This window comes from Notolabrus celidotus, chromosome 8 (genome assembly GCF_009762535.1).
Source record: "Notolabrus celidotus isolate fNotCel1 chromosome 8, fNotCel1.pri, whole genome shotgun sequence".
NCBI lineage: Eukaryota > Metazoa > Chordata > Actinopteri > Labriformes > Labridae > Notolabrus > Notolabrus celidotus.
The window spans coordinates 12,334,836-12,356,906 of NC_048279.1; the positions used below are offsets into that span (position 1 = coordinate 12,334,836).

The window sequence follows — 22,071 nt, forward strand, 5'->3', positions numbered from 1 at the left end:
TTCATAGTTTATTTCTTTATTCCGTTACAAAAGCATGATGACTTCCTTCCAGGACACTTTGGTTAGAAAAAAAAGTTTATTTCTCAAAAGTCTGATTCCTAATAGTATACTCTTAAACATTTTTTAAACTTAAAAACCCTTTATAGACCATTATTTTATTTTTAAACTCAGCAACACCCTTTCCGTAGTTAAAAAACAACAATAAAGATGTTTCTGGTGATTAAATTCCAGTAGTAAATACTGTGAAAAAGGAAAACGACAAAGAAATATTCAAATGGTGTTAAAGTTAAGCACTTAAAAAAACACTGACAAGAAATTGAAACAAAATGAAACAAAATGAACTCAAAAACATTAGCATCTACGAATTATTCAACACCAGAGTGGCTGCTTTGTAATTTCTTTACACTCGTCAAAGTGTATAACACTTTCATGGAACCCAAACTCTCCTTTATATTACAAACATTGAGTGGCTTTTTTTTTTTTTTTTTTTACAAATCTGTTATGGCATAAAACATCTGTCTGAAGGTAAAGCCTCCACTGAAGAGTGCTGTGCTGTGTCCTAAGTTGTACAACATCAGCAAAAGAAGACGCAGAGATGAGGGAAGAAAAGGAAAAGCACTCACGCAGCAGGGAACTAATCCAGGTACACTGAGGCTCAATGGGGAGGAGAACAAACATTTTCACTGGGGAGGAGAGAGAAGCCTTTTATATACATAATAGGTGGAGATATGTATGATTTAGTAAACTCAGACTGCCCATTTTTCTCGCTGTATGACAGTGTAGAGAAACAGAGGTCATACTTTTGATTTGGTTCCATTTTTTTTAAAGCAGAAATTCTGTAGAGATGAAAAAAGAATGGACGGCTCGCTGTAGAGACAGAGGAGGAGTGCTGCTTTTGCTCAGGCGCTTGGCCTCTGCTGTGAAATGAGAGGTCAGAGAGAGTGTGCGGTACATAATCTAAAAATGACCTCCGGCCTCCAGCAGCAGAGGAAATCCCTTTTCAAGCAGCAACCTTCCAGTCACCTTCAAGTAAAATCATACCCTCCGACTCATGGATACAAACCATGCATGATGTTGTTCAGTGCATTTCTGGTCATAGGCTGTGATGAATAACTTATCTGCTCATTTTAAAGCTCCTGTGAGGAGTTTTCAGCTGGTTGTGAAACACACTGAAATTAATCCTGTTGTGGTTAAATGACCTTAAAAAAGAAAAGACTACTGTCAACAAATTGTATTATTTCTATGAAGTGAAATTAATACCTGTAAATGCTGCCATCGTGTAGCTTTCAGACCAGGTGATTTACAGCACACTGCAGAAAAAGTCTTGGTTATGTTTTCCACAGCAAAGATTAACAGTGAGTGACATTTTTGACTCTTGAAATACAGAAGGATCATTCTATTAATCAGGAAGTATGACTTACTATGTAGAAGACAAGATAAGCAAAGTGATCCCGACTTTTCATTCCAATTTAAATGATTTCCTGTATCTTCTTGATATACATTCAAGCAGCAAACTTCGGTTTTGTAAACTGCCAAAGTGCAAAAAACTGCAGCTCCCCAAATGTCCACTTGAGGCTGGCTCCAAAAACTTAAGAAACTCCATTAGAGCCCATAATAAAATGCCCAATTTTAAAGCAGATTTAAACATGTTTACAGCTCGGTACAGAAAAAGTTTTGGTCTTTATTTGTTTTCTGCTACTCAGGGAGTGTAGTTTTTGAGGGGCAGAGTTATACATAATTAGGTATGTTGCTGATTTGATTGATGGATGGCTGTGTTGGAGCTATTTACCAGGCAGCAAAGCTGTGGCTAGATTAGCAGGGAGTTATCTAGAGTCAGCATTTCCAATATGGTGACTGCTGATCTTTGAGCATCACCACACATTTATTAACTGTTTTTCAGCACTGTATCTTTGTCTTCAGGGAAATTAAGGGTGCCAGAAGCAGGAAAATAAAAATGATTTAAATCCCTCAAAACACATTTCAAAATGCATGGTCTTCTATTTGTATCCATAAAAAGCCAAAGTACCATCAACAAAGACTTTCATTCCCAAAAACTTGTCAAATCAGCTTTTATCTAGACTGTGCTGGTCACATTAATTGCCTTCAACATGGTCATCACATTTTTGTTTAAATATTACTTTATCCCAATTGTACCATGTCTAAAAAGAGAACAGACAAGTCCAAAAATGTTGATACCTGTAGTTGAAGCAAACCAAAACAGTTTAAACTTTGGCTGAGACCTGTCTCAGACCTCTTTTCTCGTTCCAGGATGTCAAACTAGAAGTACATGGGTTTTTAGGGCCTTCGAGGTATGAGCCAACACCTTTTTTTTTTAAATGTAATTCAAATACGAATAAGCAAGCCTCATTCAAATCAGTACATGTACTACAGTTCAGTCATGAAAATAGCACTAACTTACATAGTATGAGCCAAGAAATGCAAATCACAACACCATTAGTCATTCTGTGTTCTAATTTTGAGATGTATTGAGGTGGGGTTTTACTTTAAAGCCTGCATGGCAAATTTGGACTGTCTGTCTACTGTCATCTCTGCCCTCTCCTGTCCAGGGCCTGCCACTCTGACTCCTGTTAGCTTGACATGATCTGAAAAGGAGAAGTCTTCCGTTGAGCAGTGCAGGGACCACCATAACCTTGACTTCCACTAAACACAGAAAAAAGGTGGTTGTGAATCTGTCAGTCACACCAAGTCTCCCAACTCTGCCTCTTTCCCCAGCTAGCTAGCAACGGTGAGAGGAGGCCAATTTTCCTTTTATAGGCCACACACGATCTGCAGGGGATATGCCACTCTCAATGAACCGAGAGCAAATAGCTGTGCTGTTCCCATTAAAACAGCAGAAATACAGCACAGGAGGGAGGGCACGAAGCAACAACAGCTCCATAAAAGATCAGGAGTTTTTTCCTCCAGATTACATCTGAATTTGTCAATCTTTGCTCTTAGGCATATGCTGCAAATAGACCCCTATGTGTATAAATGGATATGCTATGAATGTCACAACAGTAGAATACAGTGTAAGGTCACTCAGTACTGTACATAATATGTTGTTGTGTAATCTGTGGCATTCTTCAAACAGGTTTAAGTAAGCATTTCTAATTCTGTCCTCAAATGATGTACCTGTTGGCCCACTAAATTAACAAGTAGCAACAAGTGTATAGTGTGTGTTTCTATTTGAGAATGGTCATATGGCACAAAGACAAGGCATGATGTGTTAAATGAGGTGTAGCAGCAATGCACTTGTGTTGTAGCCTTTTCAACCACTGATTTAAACAGCCTTCAGCCAGGGAGAAATCAAATCAAACTGCCTCTTCTTAGCGCTGTGGCAACAGTGTATATCATGTACTGTTCCTTACAAACTGGCTATGCTACACAGAGCACTCTGTCCTTCAAAAATGGGGTGTAAATGTGGGAGTGGAGAGAGCGGGAATGTCCCAAAATGATAGCAAATCATCGTAGCAGTCCAGAGTGTTTTTCCTCCTCTGCCACATCTGTGCAAAGACACGTTCCCTCGGCCATCAGAAGCATCTAGGTAGTACAAAGTCAGCAGTGGAGGTGAAGATATTGCACACGCAGACTAATGTCAACAGCTCTGTGGAAATGGCACAGCGCAGGCATCACACTGAAGAAGAGTTTGTTTTTATCCCCACACAAATGAACACTGTAAAAAATTCAAAAACACGCCCAGTTGACGGCTTCTTTATTGCAGCACATTTCCCTTCTTTTTTTCATGATCTCTTTTCCCAACATCCATTTGTTTAAAAAAAATGTTGCGAGTCTGTGTTCGTAGTTTGTAAGGAGCGATTCAAGAGTGCATTTTGGCAGTAAGTTAAGTCTTGTTCAAGTCGGGCACCTTGACAGCCAGGATGATAGATGGGTCAAACCGGACAGCCATGATTTGTGAGGTCATTAGAGTCATTGTGCTCTTTTTTTCTGCCCCACCCTGCCGATTCCTCGCCGCCAGCACAGTCACGTGATGATCACATGCCGGAGGCTCCCAGTCCCATGCTGGCGGTGTGGCTCATGCAGGGCAGCGTCTGAACGGTCTTGGGGAAGTCGTGGGTGAGGATTCGTCCGTTTTCTCCGCCATTCCCATTGCCACTCATCCGGGTCAAGGTGGAGCAGTGCATGGCATCGTTAATGGATTGCTGCCGGAGAGAAAGACACAGTCAGTCTGCAAACCTGATTTTTTGACATGCATTATTCTCTAATTAGAACAGAGAGATCTTTTGCTCCAGATAGAGCAAGCGGCACACAGGATTACCGACTTCATAAAAAGTCAAAAATATATTAAATCTGCAGAATGTTTTTAATTTTCTCTGCTCTTTATTTCATAAATACATGCACATAAGCAGCTGTTTACACGACTATCAGAATGTGGTGCTGGCACGCCAAGAAATTCAGTAGCAGAATGAACTGTTGGAGTCACAGGGTGCTGATTTTCACCCTCTTTATCTGAGCCTGACTGATATTCGGGGGTGGTAAACCATGCTGCTGGCCGATGTGCATCAATGTCCTAATTTGTAACAGGAGGAGCTGAGTGAAGTGTGGGCAGTAAGACGGGAGCTGAGGCTTCACTCATTGGTTTAATAGCTTCATTCTGCAGTCTAGTGCAATAAAAGCCACTGGGACCAAAAAGCTGATCTAATGATGTGTGACGCACGTGTGTGTGCACGAGCATGTGTCTCTTTGGTATCTGCCTACACTTCCCTCGTCTATAGCCGATTAAATTGGGCAAAGCAAGTGTATAATCTGGAGCAACATGTGAGTTCTGCACAGGGATTGGAGACTTATTCTGACTTCTAATTGGCACAGAGTTGTTGTTTCTTTCAAGCTAAACAGCATAAAGGCACCGCTGGACTAATAGGCTCCTCGCCAATCTCATCAGCATACTGATCAGGTGTTTCTTCGACAGCTGATTAAAACATAAGAGATCCGCGGAGAAGATCAGTCCTTGTCTCGGCCCTGCCTTGCTTTTTTTCTCTGCAGTCTGCATGAGGAGTATCTCAGCGAGGGGCTTTGATGTTTCTGAAGAATGAATCAAAGGTTGTTTGTAGTAAATTGATCCACACAGCAGATGACTAACTGCTACCATGTTGCTGCTGTCAGAGGAGAGAGCTCACATCTCGCAGTGAAGTATTACAAGCAACAAGTCCTTACTGTTAGATTTGTGAACATACAACAGTTTGTGTTAAGGACTATTCTAGGTTAAAGCAGTGATGGAACACATGTGAGCCGCACCAGGCCTGCCTTATGGTATACATATAAAGGATGTTCACCACAATGGGCCCTGCGTTTGCGAGACAGTTTAGCAAACAGAGAGGAAGGAGCAGGGAGAGGTTTGCTCAGAGCGACAGAAGATAGATGTACCACTGTGATTTAAATTGCCTTCATACCTGTGCTGCAAGTCAAATTTCTTTTCATTTGTGAATCAGATTAGTGTAATGAGTGTGGTAATTGGATTTAACAAGAAGTCTAGGGAACATTTTTTAAAGATGAATGCATAATGTTTACTTAAATGCTGAGCTGGAGAAACTCTCCATTAGAATTACTCAGCATAAAGTAAACAAAAGACAATAACACTTGACTGTGTTCTTTTAGAGACATCCACAGGTTACTTTACAGAGGGACTAATGGAAAATACCTCATGCGAACGATGCATGGCTGACACAGGTTTAATAATTGTTTGTGCTGCTAATGTATCAGCTAACTTGATCTAAATGTAAACTTCAAACATTTAAAAACAGACATGAGGGCAATTTTAAAATCAAGTGATCAACAACACCGCAGGGGGTCAGTGACGTAAGACGTGAGCTGCAGAGGTAGAGAGAGGTACAGGAGAGCGTTTGCACTGCAGTGGAAGCCGTGAGAGGCCCTACTGTGATCACGGTTAGATGGGCGAAGGGGGTGAGGGGAGGATGTCATCATCATCATCATCATCATCATCATTATCGATCACAGCGTTTCCTACCCCATGGCTGCGCTCTGCCCTTATATCTTAACAGTGTTGTTGGCGTACAGGCCGTAGCTCTGCAGCTCTGTGTAGGGGGCGCTAGCACCACTGTCTAAGGCTGAGCAGTGAAAGGCCTGAGCGGCTGAGGCAGCAGCAGCTCGCGCACTGGACACCTTCATTCGGCGCGACTCGGTCCGAGACTTGTAGCAGAACTCCACCAGCGCCACCAGCATGGCCAGGCCAAGGCCGCCGATCAGGATGTAGAAGACTCCTGCCACGTTGCTGAGGCTCAGAGCGCTCGTCTTGTCCTGCAGGGAGGAGGGAGGAGGGCAGAGGGAAGTGGTCAGAAGCAAAAGAGGCATCAAAATAACCTCCTTCAATACATATGAACACAAACTGAAGACAAACACACTGACATTTACACACTAATGTCTCAAATGTAAATAGCATTACAGCAAACTGACACACACATATAGACACACTTAATCTCATTCACACGACAGCACACACACACTTCATTCTAGTACACATACAGTTACATTCAAGTCTAACTAATTAAGAACACAGATAAGTTCAGTCACGTAAAGGACTGGAAGGCCAGACCACACAACTTCTTACACACACACGGAAAAAAACATACAAACAAACAATAAAACCATATTGTCAAAGCTTGTATTACAAAGTCAGAATTAAATCACCCATCACCCCTATGGGATCCAAGTAGGGCCAAATAGTGGACTAATGTTTACACACAAATACTAAACTCTGCAATATGTTGTCCTTACTCCTTCTCATATAATTTATTCTATCAGACATATGCTACAGATTAGTGTTCCTCTCTGGCTGCAAAACCCTCAGTAGGTGGTGGGAAATGTAGCAATAAAAGACAAAACATCACTTAATGTAACTGAGTGGCCAACTTTTGACCAAGCCCATTGATAAAAAGTATAGCATAAATAATATTTAGTACACCTACTGTGCCAATCTGGCCTTAAACCAGGGTTTCTACAAACCAGCAAGTAAAGTGGGTGGTTGGAAAAGCCAATAATAAAATTTACTATTGCATATTAATTGCATTGGAATTATTTCAGTTAAATGGAGACTGGCTTGACTCATATTCCATCACTGCAGGAGCAGAGAAAATGAGACGCCTTCATGAGGGCACTGTCGTAAATAAGACATAATCTAACAGCGCCCAATAACACACACTGATCACACTTTTTAATTTAAAAATGGAAGAATGTCTGCATGCTAAAAATTAGCTCCCAGTGATTTATGCAGGCTGCTGTTTGGTCACAGGCCTTTATCAATTTTTTTTCTAATTTCATGAATCACACTCCTGCAGTGGTCCTCTGAATTAAAAGAGGAGAGATTCATGTAACATTTTCATGTTCTCTTTTTATATTCTTCCTTGAAACCATCCTACGTAGCACTTTGAAATTGAATACCACTGATTGTCTGTGCACTGTTGGTGCTAGATTAAATTAGTAAAACCTGACACGAGTTCAAAGAGCCTGACTTTGAGGAAAATATTGCAGTTCCCAGGTATTAAAAAAATAAACTGCTTATGACTTATTCACATGATCCTAAACATTTTTCACATTTTCCATATTGATCTTTTAAATCTTAACATTAAGAAACTTAAACACATCATTGTTTGCTCACATTGTGTTAAGGTAGGCACAGGACAGGTAAAGTGGATAAAAACAACACAACACATGCATTCATGCAGCAACAGCACAGACAAGTATTTAGCTTGACATTGATCGGTGTAATGGGCCATTAATCTCTATTGCCGTGTTACCTTCTTACATTTATGTCTATTTATATTCTGTAATCAAACTGAATCACTTAAAGTTGAGTCAGTCATACTAAAGGGTTCTCATGGAACAATAGAGTCTGATGAAGATGTTACTTCGTGTTAATCCGTTCGGAGAATCCCTTTGAGTCACTTAAAGAGATTAATGTCATATGGGCTGCTATATATCTGTTATATGTATGGGCTATGGTGCATCACTCCTCTACTTGCATTAGATATTACACGTAACTCCATCTTTATCAGCGCAGTTGATCTTAAGACACCGCTTATAGTTATTGATCTAGTTTAGTATTAATAAGCTTTAAACCAAGTATACATTTTTTATACATTTAGTTAGTATTTTATTTACACAGGCTATCTTGTACTTTACTAGCATTAGTTCATAGAAGCTAGGTCTCTTAAGTACAAGGTGTGTCAAACCATATGCTATGGAGGACTTCAAGTTTTGACAGTTTGTAAGACTCTATACCTGACTGAATTTACTGGCATGTAGCAGTTCATAAGGTAGCTTCTACTAGCCTTTGTCTTTGGAGTTTAAATATCTTAAGCATATAATTAAATAAAATCAAATATATGTGTCACTAATGAAGTGTCACAGCTTTTTACACAGCTAATAAGTGTTGAAAGCATTCATTTGGAGTTGTTTAGCAACAGTGCTAGCCCAAGCTAAAAAGAAAAAAAAAAAATTATATTAAATTAAGAGCATCATTGTAGATTGTGAGTGCCGCTCCAATTCTAAAATAATTGCTTATTCATCTCTGCCAAGAGAGAAAGAAGATGCACAGCATGGTCATCTTTAAGGGTAAACATGATGCTTAAGCTAAGTATTTAGTTAGCTTTCATTAGCCTAATGACTGGAAACATGGATGAACATCCTGCAGATCAAAAAGTCACTTATTATTGAATTAATTTTTGCAAAACTGAAGAGCACAGCATAGGTTTTGTTGTTGATGAGCTTTACAGGCACATGAAGGTGGAGTTAGATACCCTGTGACAGTGCCAGGCTAGCTTTTTCCATATTTTGGGACTTAATGCTAAGCTGGAATATCCAGCTACTGGCACTTGAAACATGGTAAGCATACAAAAATGCAAGCAAATAAGCACAGTGTTTTTCACATAGGTCTTAAATTTCTATTAAATATGAACTAAAGAGTTGAGTAACTTTTGGTTGGGTAACAGTGAACTGCTCTAAAAAATAGACTTGTGGATCTGCACTGCAAAAATGTTCAACATACACGAGTCACTGTGTATGGCACTGAATCATTCCTGCTATGAATGTTCCCTTAGTTATGAGCACTTGGAAAATATTTGTCTTTTCTATGAACCCATTATAGCGTACAGTTTGACACTCCTGCACAGCGTACAGTTTGACACTCCTGCACTCGAGTTTCAAAATATCAGTGAGGGAGGAAGATTTTTTTGACATGTGTGCTGACAGGATCAGAAGGCCAGCTGAAATTTCAAATATGTACAGTTAAAGAGAGAAAGCTTTTCTGTCAGGGAGAAGTAGCCAACTTCCCGAAACAGTGTCGATTATATAAAGTGCAGACTAGACTTGGTGTGACTCTGAGTCGATGAAGCAGATTGATAGAGTTTGCATCCATACATTAAAACGCTTTAGTGTAAGAGTTGGGACAAAGAGAGACAGAATGCAAACATAATTTCTCAACGTATTCAATGGTCTCAACAATATTCAGAGGCCTAATGTCCCCATCTGTCTCCTTCGTATTCTTGTGTCTCTTGTTTCCTTTCTATTCGGTTGAGAAACCATTGGATTCTAACAATTGTACTGAGTGATTCATATTACAGTGCAAACTCAAGGTTATATCACTCTTGATCTGTGTACCCTTCTGACTGTATGCGTGTGTGCTTGTTCGGAAGATAATTTTCATAGGTTTTATGCCTCCTAGAATGTAACTGTAATCCCTGTATGTGTAACAAACCATTGTAACAATTTTATCTAATCCACCACACAATATTTATGTACACGCTGGTAATGAACATCAAATCTCTCACAACACAGGCTCATCATTGGGAACAAATAGACACTGGAGTACCATCAGAGTACTGGCCTGAATATAAGACAATGATTCTCATGGAAAAAGTGAGGGAGTCTCACATTAAAAAGCATACAATTTGATGTATTCACCTCAGTGTAATGTATGTTATCTCTGAACAGCTTTGTGAGTTTGCTTCACAAAGCTAGCTTGTTTAACTGTTCCATCAGTAAGCCCAATTTTAAGAGTTCAGCATTTACCCTATTTAGATTTTAGAATAAACAAAACACTTCACTCTTATTACCGGTCAATTTTTCAACTGGAACGTTATATTTACTCACTGGACATCCTGCTACAACCCATTGTTTCTGATGAGACCACGATCTTTGATAGCTTATAGTTAGCTAAAATTTCATGTTAGCTAACACAGTGAGCTACTGCTTTGTTGATGACATCATCAAGTCCATTTGGACTATCTGATCCATTGTTTAACTAACCTATCCCATTTAATGCTGCTTTTAAATTGACAACACAGTGGCAGATGTAAAGCAAAGTTATATAAGCCGACGTTAACCTTAACAGTTATTAGCTGTTTCGTGTCAAAGGGATAATTTGGTGTCTTTGAGTTAGGGTTGCATGAGTTTCTTGTCAATTGTAGGTGTATTACACACAGGAGATACAAGTCAGCTCTTGTGGAGAAACCGTCCAGAATATTGGCACAAAAGCTTGGTTACATCGCTGCAGATGAGGCCATTTGTTCAGATTTAAGAAAGACAGACCCAAACACCAGAATCAGTGTAAGTGTACACTCAATTTAAACATTTATCAATGCTTTACTCTACTTTGCCACAGGATGACACTTTGTTAGGCACTGTTTTGCAGGGGAAACACAAAATTGTTCATTTTTCAGTTTGCTTGTATTCATTTTATTTTTCATCATTTGAGGCTCAAAGACACAAAAGGTGATTAAAAAGGTGATTAAAAAGCTGAATTCGCTAATTTATACAAATGGCCCTGTCTGCAGCAGTTTTTTTTTGCATGCTTACACTCAAAACTCTTTGTGGCAACAATTTCACCTCTGGGTGGCCTAAATATAATATACTTGTACATTCAGTCTCCTGATATTTATTTGAAATTACTATTATTGTCATGATCAGAGGTGAAATTGAGCTTGGGCTCTCTGTGGCTCAACTCCTGCACGTATACACTATGCCATTACCCACAGCCAGAGTCTGAGCTGTTCTCTGCTAGCTTTATCCAAGGAGTAAGTTGGATATAAAGTGTGAAATTTGTGTCACATCTGTCATCAATAGTCTCCATAACGAATTGGTAAGAAGTGTCCCTGCTCATCATCTCTTTGTGGACAGAGCTGTGCTCCATCAGTGCGATAACGCACAGTGCAGCCCTGCACAGCAAAAGGTGTAGATGCTGACAACCAATCTCCAGAATCAGAGGCAGAACATGAGCAGTAACTCATACAACCTCACCGCTAAAATCACTTATTATCCCTTTAATGCTACAGCAGAGAATTTTTGACATGGCTCACCTATGAAGAGAGTAACAAAAGAACGGATAGATATGACATTTTCCTACATTTAAAAAAGTGCACTTGATTATATAACAGGATTATCATGCAGTAGCTTTTTTTTGCAGTGGCAGTGAAAGGAGAAGTCATACTGCTCATAATAATAATAATAATAATAATTAATTCTATCTATCAGATATAGTTATTCCTATTGTTTCAAGTGTTTCCTCTGATGAGACGTAAATTATGATGAGAATATCTTTAACACATTGCCTTCATTGCCATCTGCCTTTCTTATCTGTAGGAGTTTTTGTGGAGAAAAACAGGTGTTGCACAGAAGGGGGATTGTCTTATGTTCAGGCCAATACACTAGTACTGCTGGAGCCACATGTAGGGTTAACTCTTTAAAGTAATAGAAACTGAGGGCTGGATTTGGGGCTGGTCTAGGATCAGGATAGGGAGGTGCTGTGAGGTGACACATCTGGGTTGGAGACTAACCTTTCTTCCGGAGTCCGTGTTGCCACACTCCCCTTTATCGTACCACCATTTGTTTTTCAGTTTGTCTAAGACGGCTTGCTCATTGAGTTTCAACACCGCTAGGTTTACTGGGATTCTTCGAACCATAAGGAAATAACATAAATAACATATTACACCATGTTATGTTATGTTATTAGTTCAGAGACACAGAGCAGCAATTCCATACACACGTTAATGCTTGAGCTTGCTTATGGTTAAATAATACAAATAATTAAGCTAATAGCACACACGGCACGCACACACAGACACACACAGACACACACACACACACACCCAAACAAACACACATACACACACATAAGTAGCATAAACATCATTAGAAGCATCAGAATCAAAGTGATATGCATTAATACTCCATCTTGCTTGCTTGGCTTGCTCTCTACAGCAGTAGATGTGTATTACTATATCACTTTGGGTAACCGGCACACTGCTTATCCTCTCTTATGCAACACGGATGCCTCAATTAAATCTTTTGTCAAAAGTAAATCGCCAAAGGTAACAACTGAAACTGAACAAATCCCAAAGCCACTAAATGAATGCATCTTCAAATATCATAGAGCACGAGGGACTTAGCTGCTTTAATTACTTCACATTGATCAATATTAAATCGTTGCAGCTCTTTCTTTTTTTATCAAGTAGGGGAGATGGTATAACATTTTCCCCTCTCTGGCTTTCAGTTTCAGTCGCTACAGGCCAAATAAACAACCTCACCCCACATCTATTGCACTTTTCCTTTGCTCTCAGCCTCACCGCAGAGAGATTAAGTGATGCCAGAGTGGTAGTGCAGTGTGAGCCTGCCGGTTACCCCTGTCCCAACACACCCCCACTCCCATTGGTGGTGGGTTACCCGCAGGGTTTATCAAACTGGCTCTGACCTTGGAGTCCCCGCCCCCGCTGCCGCACTCTCCCTTGTCGTACCACCACTTGTTTTTCAATTTGTCCAAGAGGCCCTGCTCGTTCAGTTTTAACACTGCCAGGTTTACTGGGTTTCTTGAAAATAATATGAAACGATAGCCATTAGGAGACACTCCATGAGACAGATATAAAAAGATTGGTCACATGGTGGTGGTGATTATGACATAACAGTGATTTCAGATTAGAAACTCCTGCATGAGACTACTGATATGAAGCAGGAGTGCTGGCTCTGGGTGCACATGTTAGTTGTATATCTGAAATGGGCTGTGATGCAGAGCGTCCATACAGTTGCAGAGTCAGGTTTTACCAGGCAGTGGCCTCAGAGCAGACTCTATAAATGGAGATGTTTTGGATGGGGAAGTCTGTCTACAGATGGTAATTTCCTTTCAGTGGCAGTGGCATACAGATTGCTATGGTAACTAACGTATCAATATTCAACCCATATCAGCGTCCTGGTGAATAGAAGCCCATGTTGATTAATTTATATCAGCAGAGACAAATGCAGAACAAGGCTTTGAATGTTTAAGCTGTCACTTTCTCTTCCAAAACAACTTTATTTTCTAATCAGGCTGAAAGGAAACCTTGTGACCAACTTCAGACAGAGTTCAGAGCATGGCTGCTGTATGAATCCAAAGCATCTCTATAGGGTTTGCTCTGGTGAGAGTGTGTGTATTTCCTATAGCTGACTGGTCTTGGATAAAGACTCTCTGCACCCATAAATCACAGAAAGGCAGAATCTGTAACTAGAATTTGCATAAAAGAAGTAAAGATTAAAGACTTCCTCAGATTGTCTCTCACATCAAATCAGCGTCTGTTCTTCTCCATAGCTGCAATTTAGTTTGGTGACATTCTGCCTTTCTTACCAGCAGACACAGAGGCGCCTTTATCCCCGACCTGAAGGGCACAACACAGCTGTAGGAAACACAGGTATCCTCAGAGCTGGTAAAACCTCTGAATTCTTTCCCAGTGAGAGAAAGAAGTCAAAGTGTGTGGACGTGGATGGTCTGCAGAGCTGCAGGTCGCTGGCTAGTTTGGTCAGGTGAACAGATGCCAGAGAGGCGACTGTTGCACTGTATGTTTGGTGGATGGGGGAATAGTCAGGCAGGCATGGGGGTGGCAGGACATCATACAAGTTGAAAGTAGAGAGGAGAAAACAGAGTACATAGAAAACATTTCAGAGATTGATCAGTACATTTTAAAAATTGTCTGGACATCCTGTGAAGTGAAAAGTTACCACACCTTCATTTTAGATTCTAAAGTGTTGCTTTCAATCATACCTGCCATGTGGAATTAAGATATAACATAACCAAACCTGTGCGTATAGACAGCTCTTAAAAAGCAGATTTAGTTTAACATTAAATATTTCAGTTTTCTGCTCTGTTCTTTGGTTGAACCAACTTTCATGCATCAATTAGACTGCTGTTGTTCCAGTTCAGATTACAGAGCCAACACAAAGAGTCTGCAGCTACAGCAATGTCTGGCTACAGATTTTCCTTGAGCTAACAGGAGCACGCAAATAAGCTCAAAATGACAATCTTTACAAGCTGATGTTAAGCAGGAATAATTCCAACCATGTTTGTAATCATAATTAAGGATGTCAGCATGCCATCATTAACTAATTAGCTACCACTGCTGAATGGAGGATGACAGAATGACCTAATCAGCAGGGTTCACTAATGACCATGAATGTCATGGCGATCAAATGATTATTGAAAAAATTCAGTCTGGGTCAAAGCGGTGGCTTGACATTGAGCTCTTACAGACGAGGTGGGATACTTCACCTCTAGGCTGGGTGCATGCGCATGCTGTGACCGGCAGTGAGAAGATTGATATTTTCATCTATGGATCTTTTTTTATCTTGTTTTTCTTTATCTTGTTTTCTTTATGACACATTTCTTCCTTGTTTTTATCCTCCATCTTTGTACTGACTAACGGTTTTTTTATCTCCATCTTGTTTTATCGACCTTGTTTTTATTGATTACTTATTTCTTGTTATTACTGAGGGTTACCTTTCTAGCACTCAGGCACTTTCCTCACTTTGTTTGTTCACATATCTTGTCCCGTGCTGTTTCTTGGTTGTTGTTAAAAGTCGGCTGACTCACGCACTGCGAACAAAAGTCCACCTAGGGGTGCAAATAAAGTAAACCTTGCACCTTGAACCTCTTCTGAAATGTGGAACGGCACCAGGGCGGAACGGTGGGACGAAGATGTCCACCTCTGATCTGCTGCTGGAGGTATAACAGCAGTGGTGACAGAGGAAAATGTGTAGCGTTGCAGAGCTGGCTAGGAGCTGGAGCAACACTCTGTGTGTGTGTGTGATTGTAGTGTGTGTGTGTGTGTGTGTGTGTGTGGTGTGTACAAGTCTGAGTGGGTGTATACTGTATGTGGAGCTTCTGCTGTGTGTTTACATGCTGTGTGCGTCGCGCCTGCTGCAATGTAATGTGAATCAAACACTGAGACACCAATATCACACAGATGCTGACTTCAATGTGCTAAGTCATGACAACAACCTTTGTTACGGGCGCCTGTTGTGGGAACTGCAATGTGTAAGTGTTATCACTCCTTATATTATTAGCTAACCAAAGATATGAGAAAACAGATTAGTTACTTTGTTAGGACTCAATTATATGAAACTGTCCACTGCAGCACATTTCAAACATGCACAGTACTAAATGATGATGATGGTGTGCAAACTTCTCCACTTAATACAAAGTTGTGTTGTTCATTAAAAAATTTGTTTACCTCCATGACAATGTTTTAATTGATACAGCCAGGCATATGATGGGATATTCAGAACAACAGAGTTCATATTTGGAAGAAAGAGAAATAATTCTACTTTGTGTATACTTATGATTCAGTACTCTGTTAACAATTCACTGCAGGTACGATTGAAACCAACTCTTTGAATACATGAACCATTCACTGATGTCTGATTCCAGATGAACAGCACAATTACTCAGTTTCTACGTTAACCATAAAAAAAATCTAAATCATTCAAATTTCAATATTTGATTCCTCACTTCTAGTCATGAATGTTTGTTATCTTTTAATGAAAGCCTTATCAGACATCTGTGAATGGCACCTGGGAATAACACACATCACTCTGCTAATATTAACACAAAGAGAGAGAGAGATATAGGAGCCATCCTCGCAGTTCATTCTCTGCTATCTGAATACATGGTTGTAGGTTTAGACCAATTTTCCAGCATGACTTCAGAGCAAGTTAATTTCAGCACTTGTTGTGCCACAAAAACAATCGCTCACTGGCTGAATAAAAATTGATTTGTGCTTCAAAGGAGCCTCTGAGTTACATGTATTCAACTTTTCTAGGTCAGCATGTTCTGACCTTTGGCTGTCACCAAAGTGGAACCCCGAATGAATCCTCAGGCGACTTTGAATGAAAGCTCCCCATATGGCTTCCTTTCATTAAAATGAATGAGGCCTATTAGAGATAGATTAAAGCTTCAGATGCCACCAGCTCCGGCTCTCTCATCTGTCAGTGCATGATAAATATGAATGGGAAGTTGGTTTAAGGTGTTAATGTGATTGGAAAGAGACAGCTGCTGCTCTTGGACATCAACAGCAGAAAAATACAACCATCATGAATTATCGCTCATTACATCATTATTACATTGAATGTGGCAAATACAAATTCAACTCTGCTAATTACACATTCAAGGTGTGAGCCCCTGGCGGAAGTGGAAAAGTAGCCATATGGGATGTGCTCCTTTTAAGCTGTAACCCTGCTGCAAGGGCTCTGTTGGTTTCTGAGAGGTGCATTTTACATTCTGTTGAGTGTTTCGTGTGTTTGAGGGGATGCTTCAGTTTCAAAGCGGACCGCCTGAGACCAGCCTCAGCAAATGTTCATAAAGCAGGTTCAGAATGTAATTAAGCAGCCATCAGGAAGACGAGAGTGCTTAAGGAGGATGGAAATTCACATATTTCTACTTGACACTTCTATTAGAGCTCACAACTCAGCTTTAAAAGGGCTATCTAAATACATATATATGAAGACGTAGAACAAAGATAGTGACAATGGTGTATGGTCAAGATGTAAGTAACTCAGTGAAAGTATGAAAACTTTGAATAGGGAAAGGAAAAGTTCTGTGAAGTCTGTTAATAAACTGCATGCTTTTTTTTTATGTCTGATTGAAAATAATTTAAGGTATACGGATCAAAATAAAAAAGGTTGGAATGTGTTAGTGTGATAAAAAAAAAGAGTACATAAATGCATAATAATCAAAATGCATAAAAAAAGTAAAAATGTCATGTCATGAACACAGCTTTGGGAAGTGAGCTTAATGGAGATATCATGCCTTACGAAGCTCCTGCACTAACTTGGATAACATCTCTCGGAGGCTTTTATCCAGCCGAGCTGCAGTAGCAGAGGCTTACCTGAGCGGAGAGCCCTTGGGTGTGGCGATGCCATAACCTTTAGAGTCCAGGTTTCCTCCCACCTTCATTGTGTCGCAGGGTTTCCTCTGCTCTATATACTCATTCATAGTGGACTCCAGCAAATACGCGTACTTCCCTTGGACTTCCTGACTCGCATCACCCCTCGTCTGTGGCTTGACGAAAACAGACGGGCGGCCGCTTTCATGTAGGACCACATCTTCTCAAACACGCGATTTTAGACCTCTGCCAGCCGAAACGTAACGAGGTCACAGAAGACAGAGAAAGAGACAGTGTCAGTATGGATACTTTATTTGTGTGGTGTTTAAGTGTTAAAGTAGCAATCCTTAAACTTGTAGTTGTTGCTGTTGTAATACCGGGATGCCAGCCAGAGGGCCATCCTGTCAAAATAAAACAGGTATAAGTCTATCACTGGCACTGTGTGCGGAGCCACTCACCACACACTACACATTCCCATTAAATGTATCTGGATTAGTTACATACTGTATAGAGTAGCTTTCATTTTTAGAGGACGAGTCCACCATCTCACTATATTCAACAGAGATTTCACAGGAAACTGAGCTGTAATCACACAGGCACAAAACTCTCAAAAGTTCCCAAAAGGAAATGGGCGAGCTGCATGTGTGAAAGCAAACACCCAAATATACACTTTAATCCGGACTCTTTTCTGCCAGCGTCCTAGTACATTTTTTTTGTGTGAAGCTGGGGTGAGCTGATGTGAGAACACAGCAGGGAATATTCAGAAAACGTCACCGAAAGAGAGTAGGCGGGGTTGATGACGTTAAAATGCATGCCACCAGTACAAACTTGAAAGAGACGTAAACAGGATGAACAAAAGCATCAGAAGTTGAAGGAGGGAAAATCATTTTCAAGACAAGTGCAGGAATGATGTCTGAACATCTATCTGTTTAGAGAAATTAATGATAATAATGCTTCTGAAGCTGTGCTTTTGATGTCATTTCCTACCTCCATAGAATCCCCATTACTGCTCTCATCTCATAGGACAGTGGTGCAGGTGTTTACACTCTTAGCCCAGGCCCATAAACCAAGAAAACTATTTGCTGTCACAAGTGGGACATGGTAACAACAACAACACTTGAGGACCATTCTGAATCAGAGGATACCAGTGGCTCACATATGGCTGCAGTCTACATCACTCACCATCCAGAGCTCTCTGATTCACTCAACACTGCTGTTTTATTTCTTTAAGGCTCAGAGGTTAAATCAGAAAAAAAAGAAAAGTTGAACCAAAGTGAATCTTCAAAGTGAGTGTTTGGCTCTCACTGTTCTTTCTATTACAAAATGACATGTTAATGCCCATGCTTTGCACAACATGTTTACCTTATCAAAATACACTGTGTTAGCTATCAAAGGGGAAGATTGAGCTGAATTACAGCCATTACTGAGTCAGCCGGATAATCTTAGGCATTTTGAGCAGAAAATTAAGTCAAATGAGATGCAAAAATATCAAAATTCACAATATGTCAGTGAGTCAGACATCATAGACCTGATTAGCTGATCAGAGTGCTACAGGGAGAAGAAGATGTATGTGTCCCACCTGAGAATAAGTAAGAACATATGGGCTTTTTGATGGCAAAGTAAAGTGCTGATGTGGTAGAGCTGTCCTCGTCTGTAAACTTCTGTACTGGCTTTCAGCTTGCTTTCTCAACAAAGGGGCCGCTCACACAAGTACCGAACTTCAGACACACTGAACTATCCCTTTAATATTTGGTTCGTCACCATTTTTACTTGCAGAGAAATATAACTCTTCTTTTTCTCAGTCTGTTGTTGCTCTAATCTGCTTTGTCACCAGTCTTGTCCGTCCATGTGGGCCTGGCACCTTGTATGTACAACATATTAAAAGTGTAACTACAACAGAGGTTTCAAATGTTAATTTCTCACCCTGAAAAATTCTTTGGTGGAGCCAGCATCCAGGGTCCCATAGGCGATCTCCGTCTGCTTAGCAAATCCTCAGCACTCTCTATAGGAGACACCATCCTCTCCACTGTCAGGAAGGCAGCCAGGTTGGCAGTATAGGAAGAGATGATGATGAGGGTGAAGAACCACCAGACGCCTCCAACGATTCGGCCAGACAGGGAGCTGAAAGAATGAGAGGAAACATTCTGCTTTGTCAAAAATGATTATACAAGAGTCACAGTGTGCTTACCTGTCCATGCAGGTTATTGTACAACAGCTCTGTCATCTTTTCATCTCTACAAACAGAATCAATTATACATTTATGTTTTGGCGCTTGAAAATAAATAGCATCATCACTTTTCTTCCTGGCGAAATTTTTTTCACACAATCAAGAACAGAAATCTTAAACCCTTCAGATGTTCACACCATCCAAATGACCTACATTGCATCACACTCCCTCTGCACTCACACACTCTTCCCTTCGTTCCACCAGGCTTGAAGAGCTTAGTCCAATGTGCTGAGGAAAGATAACCAGCTCCACAAAGGCCCACTCAGCTTCCCGCCTGCCAAATTAATCTCACTTTAAGAAGTTGCCAATATGTTTCATGGAACCACGCACATTAATTGTTGGGGATTAATAAGCAGAGGAGAACACTTAGCCACTACTCTAATTGCAATTTAAAATAAAAAAACTAAAAAAACCCACACTGGATGATTGTGAGCAAAATCCCCAGAGTCAAATTCCCTCTCTCTCTCTCTTCTCCCTCTCTCTCTCTCTCTCCTCCTCTCTCTCCTCTCTCTCTCCTCTCTCTCTCTCTCTCCTCTCTCTCTCTCTCTCCTCTCTCTCTCTCTTCTCTCTCTCCTCTCTCTCTCTCTCTCTCTCTCTCTAGAGAAGCCAGCTTGAGCAGCAACAGCAGAAATCATGTTGCGTTACATATCGCGTCCCCGACAAGCGCAGGCACAGAGCAGGAGAGCTTACGCAATGAAAATGACACAATCTGAAACAAAAAAAGCTTTCATGATTCACCTTTGTGCCGTCAAGCCAAATGAAGCGTGAACATGAAGGCAAGATTAAGTATGGAGGGGTAAAAAAAAAAGGGGGGAGAAGCTAAAACATAATCATTTAAGATGCTTTCCAGATGACGGGCGGATGATGAAAGAGCAGCCGGAGAGTGAGAGGAGAGCAAACACAGACTGGATGTCGAGCTTTTGAAAATCAGTGGGGAGAATGCAGAGATGTCTGCAGGGTGTGTTTGTGTGTGCGTGTTATTCCACTTGTTCACTCATCACTGTTCAAAAAGGTATGGGTAAGGTTAAGCTTTTTCTGTACACTGAGAGAGCAAAATGTTTTTCTAAATACCTTCAGTTCTGCAGCAAATTCACATTCAGCAAGTGGTGGCAACAAAACTCTCGTTTTCAGCTCCTCAGACCTTTTCCAGGAAATATTCATATAGACAAAGAACACTGGTATTATATATATATGTATATATATATATATATATATATATATATATATATATATATATATATATATATATATATATATATATATATACATATATATATATATATATATACATATATATATATATATATATATATATATATATATATATATATATATACATATATATATGTGTCATTCATCTAAACATTGCAGAGGCATAATCCAACCAATCATCAGCTAGATCCACTCCCACCTAATATCAAGTCAAAGTCAGTAGTTTCTGTTAATCAAGAAAATCACAAATGGAGCTATGCAAATGATAAACACGAAACATACACTTAAGACTCTCAAAACTTAGACTATCTATTATATGTTTATTGTCTCATGGTTTATTTTTATTGTTATCAAATTACTTACATGAAAGGATGAAATGTGTATAAGTTTTATGACATTATAAACATACTTTTCACAGTCTCAGTCAAAAAAACCTCCTAACTAAACTTTGAGTTGTTTATTAAGAACATAAAGTGTATAGGGCTGCTTGCGTTAAGTCCCAACAATCAAACATTCTCACCCTCATTTGTCAGCACCAGAATTACTAATCAGTTTAACAAGTAACTAAATCTGTAGACCTGAAATGCTTGTCGTATGTGGTGTTTAAGCTGTGATGCAGCCACCTGCTGCTAGCCAGTGCTCTTGTGAATGGCTTCTTTTATAATGCTTTCATAGTTGGAATCAAGAGGAACGCTGAGGAAAACTTACATAATATGTTTCACGCTGAGGGCGAAAACAAACCACTAGCTACAAAGAGCTGCTGTGTGCTCTCCTGCACAACAAACAAAGTACACTGCTGGATCTATAATTTTATATTTCATCCAAAGAAACCACAGTCATGAGTATAAAGGCTGATTTATACTTCTGCGTCGCCTCTACGCAGCAGGGGCTGACGCTGACATGAGCTCCACATACTTGTGCGTTGGTGTGTCTGTGTCGCGCAGCAACAGTATGGTCTCTGATGGCCGGTCGCCTGCTTTCGGCCCCGCTATGATCTCTTTACTTTTCCTCAGCGATTCAGAGCGTGTTGTGTTAATTACAGCTGATATGTGTTGCTGTTTATCATACAGACATGATTACAGGGAAGAATAGAGAGGAGGAGATGAAACACACGGCCGATGAGCGGCCGATATCCGGGATCCTGGATGTGATATAAATGCGGGAAACACAATGCCGCTGAGGGCTTATAGTCCACATCGATTCTACACATTGTTGCATTTTGGAGGAGGTGCACGTCAGCTACGTGCATAGGCCTCCGCGTAGGTATGGGAGCTACGCAGACCCCCGGCGTAGGCTACACTGTCGATTCGACGCAGAAGTATAAATCAGGCTTAAGCTGCAAGTCGTAAGGTGCTGGGACAAGCTTGGTCACCCATGTTCTACTTACCCAAACAGCCTACGATTTTTTTTCAGGGCTACAATGAATGCTCTACTACCTGGATGTAAACATTCACAGTTGGCAGATGCATGTGTTAGCTCAGT

The 22,071-nt window shown here is 40.3% G+C and overlaps 1 protein-coding gene across 1 annotated transcript in view; it reads right to left on the reverse strand.

Annotated features, from left to right (window-relative positions):
* The window catches only part of gria1a (glutamate receptor, ionotropic, AMPA 1a), a 171,018-nt gene continuing 148,947 nt past the window's right edge, over positions 1-22,071 (reverse strand). The window contains 9 exon segments of the mRNA XM_034690540.1: positions 1-4,003; positions 4,005-4,160; positions 6,139-6,273; positions 12,719-12,833; positions 17,154-17,292; positions 17,295-17,384; positions 17,387-17,396; positions 19,074-19,138; positions 19,141-19,271. Coding sequence (XP_034546431.1) covers positions 3,842-4,003; positions 4,005-4,160; positions 6,139-6,273; positions 12,719-12,833; positions 17,154-17,292; positions 17,295-17,384; positions 17,387-17,396; positions 19,074-19,138; positions 19,141-19,271 — 1,003 coding nt within the window. The 3' untranslated portion in view covers positions 1-3,841.